The sequence below is a fragment of the Rhododendron vialii genome, chromosome 2a (genome assembly GCF_030253575.1).
Source record: "Rhododendron vialii isolate Sample 1 chromosome 2a, ASM3025357v1".
Lineage (NCBI taxonomy): Eukaryota > Viridiplantae > Streptophyta > Magnoliopsida > Ericales > Ericaceae > Rhododendron > Rhododendron vialii.
The window spans coordinates 40,833,267-40,841,509 of NC_080558.1; the positions used below are offsets into that span (position 1 = coordinate 40,833,267).

The 8,243-nt window shown below is 37.8% G+C and overlaps 1 protein-coding gene across 1 annotated transcript; it reads right to left on the reverse strand.

Moving 5' to 3' along the window:
- Positions 1 to 2,445: 2,445 nt before the first annotated feature.
- On the reverse strand, positions 2,446 to 3,876 carry LOC131317764 (uncharacterized). Its single transcript, XM_058347377.1, has one exon. It carries the CDS (start codon positions 3,508 to 3,510, stop codon positions 3,025 to 3,027), a length of 486 nt encoding a protein of 161 aa, XP_058203360.1. The 5' UTR covers positions 3,511 to 3,876; the 3' UTR covers positions 2,446 to 3,024.
- Positions 3,877 to 8,243: the final 4,367 nt, after the last annotated feature.

Genomic DNA, 8,243 nt, shown 5'->3' on the forward strand with positions numbered 1-8,243 from the left:
TATGTTGGTCTCAACAAGAAGACAAGCAACCTAGAGAGTAAGATCCATCGAAAGACGCAGAGGGTTCAAAGATGTCGAACTATTAGCTTCTTCTGACGTATGCCAATGGAAAACGAACACTTCGGTTGTTATTTCACATACCCAACGAGGTAAAGATGTCGAACTATTAGATTCTTGGCCAACAAATCATCTAAAGAGAAGGCCGAAGTTCTTATTTGTCCCCTATAAAACTATCGAAAGCAAAACCATCAGGGCCAACCCTAAGCTTTCGGGGGCCCTAAACGAGGCCCTAAGGTGGGGTCTCTATACGTGTTAGATAAACTCTAAACAAACCAACTCCAAAAGGAAATTACTACAAGAATTTGAACTGCTAAAATTATAGTACTAATTTAGTATGAAAGAGAGAGCCGTACCATCTCCTCCACTCTTGCCAATCCATACAGGGGCTTATGCACCCCTAGGGGAAGGAGGGACAGTTTGGAGCTTCCACCTTAGATCAAAGCCACCAAAAAACAAAAGTTACAAGCTAAAGTTGATAGATTCTGAAGATTGTGTTACAAGCACCAAGAGAAGTTCATCGAAATTCTCACTCAACTTACAAAATAAAAGGCCAAGATATTGTCAACAATTAGTCCGTCGTAGATCAGTGAAGGACTCAAGAAGCAAACAAGTTGGTACAGTAGTTTCCACAGATGGAAAAGAGAGGAAGAAATAACACTAAATGGTTGATCTCCCAACAAAACCGATGAAGCATGCGAGATATGTATGGCAACCCAAAGTGATTTAATATCTTATCTTTTCACTTAATTGTGACTACTCCAATGTTGACGTTTGGCGAAATTTCAACAACTAGCTAGCTAGAGATATTTGCAAACTTCTATGCTCTTATTGGCCACAAATGAATGCTGGTCTGGGAAAATCTCACAGCATCTTCCATCCTGTCACAATTTATTTTTTTCCCTTGAAATCAACAGGTCACACTGGAAACCAAGAAAGCTACTTCTCCCACATTTGGCCTTACCATACCCCATAAGAGTTCAGACTAACATGTCACCAATAGGAATAACCATCACAAAAGCAAAACTCAAATGCTAAAACACAATGTGGGCTGCGGATTACGTAATATGAAAAAAAGTACCCTTACGGTCCTGCAAAGAAATGAAATTAGGAGGAATGTTGAAGGCTGGCACAGATTGTTAAAACTGAAGAAGAAAATGCATGAAGTGCTAACTATTCTTACAGTCACAATCAGGGGCGGATTCAGCTAAGGCCGTGGGAGAGAGGAAATGGTTAAGGAGGGCTCCTGATTGTTCGATAACATCGTTCACGCCTACAAAGTTGTACTAGTGCTCTCATATCAATTAAGAGCCCTTAGGGCTTCTATCTTCAAAAAGAGCCCCTTGATATAATCCAAACTACCATCACGCAACTCCCATGGTGTTGTATTCCTAACTCTGCCACTGCCTACAATGTTACAAATTGTTATCATCCACCATTCTCTTTAGGAAAGGCCCCTTAGGACTTCTATCTTCCAAACGAGCCCCTTGATGTAATCCACGCCATCACGGAACTCCCATTGCGCCATATTCCCAAATCTGCCCACGCCTACACTACAATGTCACAAATTGTTACCATCCACCATACTCTTTAGGCAAAGCAAACCAATCGCATCACCTCCCCACAAATCGATCTATAAGTTTGTCCTAAACAAAATTTCAGGCATATCATGATGATACAATGAGTGTTTCTAGACCTGGTTAGGGCAGAAAACGAAGAAGAAAACAGAAACAGAGTACAACTGGGTCAAAATACGTCCTTTTCATAGGATGCCCTACAGAAAAGATCTGCAGTACTCAACAATGTAAATCTATAGATGCAACATCTACTATAAATCAAGAAACTTCAGCATCATATAATTCTCATTTCAACAATATGGTACAGTTAAGCCTAGAATGAAACGGCAGTATACCAGGACTCTGCATTCAGTTAGGCTTCAAAATGGACATATTAGAATTAACTTTAGACCTGACCTGCAAAGAGAACGAAATGCAGTAAATAGAAGATCTTACGCCAACTCCAGCATTACACATCCAGCAGGTAATCTTTTCTTCAACTTCTTTAGCAGGATGAAAGCCTGAAGTTGTGGTTTTACCTTTATCCCACGCTACGTCAAAAGAACTCCCAGTTTGATTGGCATGTCAATTTGGTTTCTAACACAAGACGAACAGCTTTACTGCTGAATTGAACCCACAAAGATGCTTGGTAAATCCATCAACAGGTAACAATAAAATGAAACACCATAAGAGAGCAGCAGAAAAAGGCATCAGTTTCTGATAATCCATAAACAATAGCCCCACGGCCATAAAACCCAATTATACAATCAGTGATCATACCATCATACCCACCCAAAACAAAAGGCAATTAACTCGTGAAGAAAGGCAACACTTTTAAACTGAAACTTAACAGTACATTCAAATTAGCATCGGTTACATTAGTATTCCAAGAAACTAGTTACATCCCAGAAGAAACATCACCTATGGACAAAAGCTAGTCTATCTTCCATCAAATTTCACCTAAATATGAAACCTTAAACACGGTCTATAAGAAGACAAAAACCAAAGAAACAAAACATAATGAACCTACTAAAAGGCATCCCAACTAAAAACCCTTGTACAAACTACTGAAACTTATGATCTCTTCAAAAAAAAAAAAACCTACTGAAACTAGCCATAATCTGTGCCAGAAGAGGCTACACACTTATTAAGTTACCCCATAAAAGCATTCCTAAGTTAAAACTACCCAACAAAGCACCTAACCGTCTATTGAAGAGAAAAGTTGAGAACTTGTTCTTTTCCAATCTGACCTTTCCCGTTTTCAAAAAATTAGGGAAAGCCCACAAATTGGAGCAACCAAACATCACCAACTATAACATAACATAAACACTTAAGGCACCAGATTAGTCGTCACTTATAATTCTTCAGTAGAACCCTCTCTCGCCGAGTTCTGGTATTTGGAGAGTGTCATTCACATCAAGTCAAGACGAAGAAGTCGTCGTAAATCGGCCGACGCGTCGTTGTCGATACGCAAAACATTTTTCTTAGTAAAGAAACCCGGCAAAGGCAGGGAGCTAGGCGGCGGCGACGTAATCATCACCGCCGATCCGGCATAGAAATCGCCGATTCTCGTCTGTTTCGCCTTCATTTCCGAACTGCCCAAGCCTCCGACTTTTTTCTCACTGGCTGGGTTCTTCGACGACGCCGTCGTTTCTTCGCCGCGTTTCAATATTTTCACTTGGCCCATGACGAGGGTTTTCACGGGGAAATCGTGCGCCGTCGCATTTCTGGGTTTACTGTTGTTGTTCTTCTTCTCCGGGCTTCGTTTTCTGCGGTTGGATCTGGTGGGGTTAGGGTTTGCGTGGGGGTTCTTCATCGGAGGAGAAATTAGGGGTAGGCGGCGAGGTAGGTGGTCTTTGATGCAATCCTGAGGGTGAAGTACGGCGATTGAGGCCATGAGAGGGAGAGAGAGAATTAGGACGAAGGAAACCCAAAAGATATGTTCAACTGAAGGAGTAAAACCAAAAAAAAAAAATTCAGATCTGAAAACTTGCAAAAAAAAAAAATCAGATCTGAAAGAGGGAGGACAAATAATCTAGAGAGAGAGAGAGAGAGAGAATTCAGAAGACGTCGAGAGAGAGAGTCAGAATTATGATTCTGAAATTTGAGAGAGAGAGAGAGAAGGGTTTAGGTTGGAGACCGAGATGAAGCGGTGGGTGTTTATATAGGGGAAGGAAGGAAGGTAAGGAAGGAAGGCGGTGGTGGAGGGTAGAGAGAGAAGAAAACGCAGTTTTGCTTTTTGTTGTTTCCTGTCCTGTCTGGGAAAACACAGGCTGGTTTTCCCTTGTTTTGACAAAATTTAGGTTGTTTTACAGCTTTGGTAAAAGTAGGAGGCGGGGGGCTGCTGTCCCGGGTTTCCGGGCCAACTCCGGTCTTGCTCCGATGATCGGAAACGTTCACTTTGTAGAGCTCGTCGAGTAGAATAACTATGCAAAAAATCAGATTAATTGAATATCATTAAGTACCTGATCAAAATCTTTTTATCTTAAAAAGAATAGATCCGAAACACTGGATCAAATCCATTATAACCCATGGATCGAGAGTTATATGGGCTCCGATCAGGTACTTAATGATATCCAATTAAGCTGATTTTTTGCTTGTTTATTCTACTCGACGAGCTCTACAAAGTGAACGTTTCCGATCATCGGAACGAGACCGGAGTTGGCCAGAAAACCCGGGACAGCAGGCCCCCCCCCCCCCTCCGGTAAAAGGAGTAGTATTTACTGTGTTTTTCGTACTATTTTGGACGAATTTGTTTTCGAGATTTAAAGTTTATTTACAGCTAATTATACCCATTTTTAGCAGCGTAACTCTTGTTTAATACTAGTACTAGGGTAGCGCTAAGGTTAAGTACCGCTAATAGATTGTTGGGATTTTTGATTTTTTTTAATATTATTTTTATTCAAATTTATTCGCATTTATTAGTTTTGCACTCTGTTTTTTAGGCTTTATCTTAAATATTTCAAAATTCGTCTTGATGATGCAAAATTTTCAAACGTGAATAAATTTGAATAAAGGAAAAAAAAAACTCAAAATTTTTAGCAAAACTTAGCCTAACCACCTCTTTTTACCATTAGGTCAAAAGCATCATGTTTACAGTATGGTCAACATTGTCAAATTTAAGACCAAAATATAGAATTGTCAAAAATTTAGGAACCAACTTCTAATCTTTTTTTGTTGTTCCATTTTGCTATACACAATAATTAGGCTCCGTTCCGCAACTCAAAATAAGTACTTACTTTTTAAGAAGGCAATTTCAAGTTTAAAAATAATATATTTACGCAAATAATTTTTCTACCAATATGGATCTTGTTTGATAGATCCCATCAAGATCTTTTACACGGTGCAAAAAAATTAAAAAATTATTTTTCATTTACATTATTTTTAAATTTAAAAATGTAAAATAAGCTGCTTATTTTTTAAGAAGATTTTGGAACGGACCTTAATGGCATTGTCAAAATCTAACGAGAAACTTTTGACCTCCTCCTCCCCAGTTATGTAGCAAAGAAAATGACCTTGTCAAAATGGAATCAGCTACCTGCTCCCCTTCCTTGCCGCGTCACTTACCCCCAACTCTATTATAATTATGATGGAAATCATTCGTCGAGTCGATCACAGATAAATCTTGATCGAATAAAAAAATTTAATATCTTAAGCCGATTGATTTTGACAATAACTTAAGGCTCCGTTTCGGAAAGGACAATAAATATTTATTTTTTAAGAAGGTAATTTCAAGTTCAAAAATCATATGCTTACGCAAATTATTTTCCTATCAAAATGAATCTTGTTTGATAGATCTAATTGAGATCTTTAATACGGTGCAAAAAAAATTGAAAATTTATTTTTCATTTACATTATTTTTAAATTTAAAAATGTGAAATAAATACTTATTTTTTAAGAAGATGTTCTGAAACGGAGCTTAAGTTGATTGATCCTGACAGCAACTTGTTCAAAATTATTTCGAACGCCTAAACAATTAAATAAGAGTTTAAATAGCTTGTATAGTTCATTATGCCTACAAAAATTGAATAGATCTGCTGTCAATCAATTAGGTCCACCGACTATCAAAATCCTTGGTTAAAACGTAGTATTGCCTAGGGAGGGGGTGGGGGGTCAAAGAGGGGTATTTGTCTTGTTCGGTGGGCGAATTGGATAATACAATTAAATTGGTGGGCGGATCAAAAAAATAAATAAATAAATAAATTGGTGGGGGTTGAGGGCGGAGGGACAGCTGGCAGGGGAACACGGGATGTGGTAGTGCTTATCTACACACGTCATACAACGAGTGGGGTAGGCATGACTTTGTCTTTCCCTTTGCCCTTCACAACAAGTTACAACGTGTGTGTCATCCCACGACTCGGTCCCCCGACTCTCACTTTCACTTTCACTTTCATTCTCTCTCTCTCTACAGTTATATATATATATATATATAATTGAGAGCCGGCTTGAGAATTCTATCTTAACGTCCGCTTGCAAAAAAATCCAATTAAAACCAGATCAAAGTCTCGTATGAACTGATTCGAAAAGAGTTAATAGCGTCTAAGATATTTTGAACTCGAGACCTTATAAGTGAGCACACCTCTATATCTCAAGCGTTGACAACTAGGTTAAACCCTCGAGCTTTACATTTGAATTGTGCTCAGCTTGCACAGATTTTTGTGCACATATAAAGAACATATATTTTTTTGACGTTCTTATCGAGTTCTACAAAGATGATCTGAATCGCCCGACTTTTTTAAAATATTATTTCAAGAGTTTTTGTAAAAAAATCAACTTCAACAGAAATCAATAAAGGCTTTTTTCAGAATTCATAGGACGAAACAGAATTATTAGTCCTACGATTTCTTAGAAAATCCTTACCATATGTTAGAGGTGATTTTTTATAAGAACTCTCAAAAAAATATATTTAGAAAAGATGAGCGGTTCGAATTATCTTTGTGAGGCCGATATGAAACCCACCAAAATGTATGTTCATGCCTTGTGCACAAAAATCCGTGTGCGAATTATTACAGTTTATATTTGTGCAGAAATGCTAACCACACAGATAGTATGTGCATAGATCATGCACATACGGCTCTGTGGGGTCCACGATAGGGTCCCAACAAACAATCCAAGCCTTCCATTAGCTTAAAAATGATTTTCTAAGGGACCACGCTAAAAATCAACTCAATCTGATACCTTTAAGTACTTGATCCAATCGTCTAAATGTTTCTTCAGATTTCAAAATCCTAATGTCTAAGCGAAAATTTGAAAGATTGGATTAAGTATTTAGATGGATTAAGTTGATTTTTTAGTTGATGACTTAAAAAATTATTTAAAGTTAATGGACAGTTTGGATCGTTTATGGGAATCCCGTAGTGGACCCCACAGAACTGTATGTGCACTATTTGTGCACATACCATCTGTGTGGTTAGCATTTCAGATATTTGTATGGGTAAGTCTGTTTACACATACTTTTCCCACACAAATCAAACACATATCTATGTGTGGGGTCCACTTCGGATTGCACACAAATAATTCAAGCCGTTCATTAAATATAAAACATTTTTTCAAAGTTCTATACGAAAAATCAGCTTAATCTGATACTTATAGATGCTCGATTTAATCATCTAACTTTCAATTTGAATTAATAAAAAAGTTAGATGATTAAATCAAGCATCTATAAGTATCAGATTGAGCTGACTTTTGGCGAGAGTCCTAAGAAAATATTTTATATTTAATGAACGACTCGAATTATTTAGTAGACCTCACAACACATCTATGCACAAAATCTCTACATTTTTGCTGTGTGTGTAGAATTATACTGCATTTGTGTATCTTTGTGCTCATTGGCTGTATACAGTGTCACGATCTCAGCAAACAAAGGGGGCCCCGTATTTGCCTATTGGACGTGAACACTTGTCCACTCCAAGCATTCATATTTTACGGTTCATTGAGAGCGTCGATTAAAGTATTATTTTAATCCAAAAAGTACGTCGATATGATTTCGAAACGAATTTGTACTGAGATAAGGGCTTTGAATAAAAGTGAGAAAAAATCAGTCAACCCGTGAATCTAGTTCGTTCAATTTTGATTTGAATTTTTAGTAGTATGGTTTGATTATGGTTTTAAAAAAAATTAAAAATCGAGTTATATGATTTGGTTTATAGATTCTGTTGGGAAATATTCGATTCCACTTGCGCAACGGAAGTGTAACGAAAAACAATCACACACAAAAGAGACACAAGAGTGCGTGGTTCTCCAAACTCGGGTACATCCACGAGAGAGAGAACAACTTTCACTAATATTGAATGGAGCAATGCTATTGGTACAGCAGAAGTGGGCACAGACAAAGCGGACAACGCGCGTTTGGGTCCGTCTCGGGTCTAACAAAAATAATCGGAACCACTCATTTTGTTCAATATATTTTGCTTAAGGCCTCCATAAAAAATCAGCTCCATCCGACATCGATAAAAGCGTTTATGAAGCATCCAAAATTGCTTATGAAAATTTCTAAAGCGATTTTTGACGCTTCGTAAACACCCATATCGATGTCGGATGGGATTGATTTTTTACGGGAACCTTAAGCAAAATATATTGAACAAAATGAGCGGCTCCAATTATTTTTGTTGGACATGAAATGGGCCCAAA

What these genes read in the sequence shown, in the direction of transcription:
- LOC131317764 (XM_058347377.1), bottom strand. Translation starts at nt 3,510, where the DNA reads ATGGCCTCAATCGCCGTACTTCACCCTCAGGATTGCATCAAAGACCAC.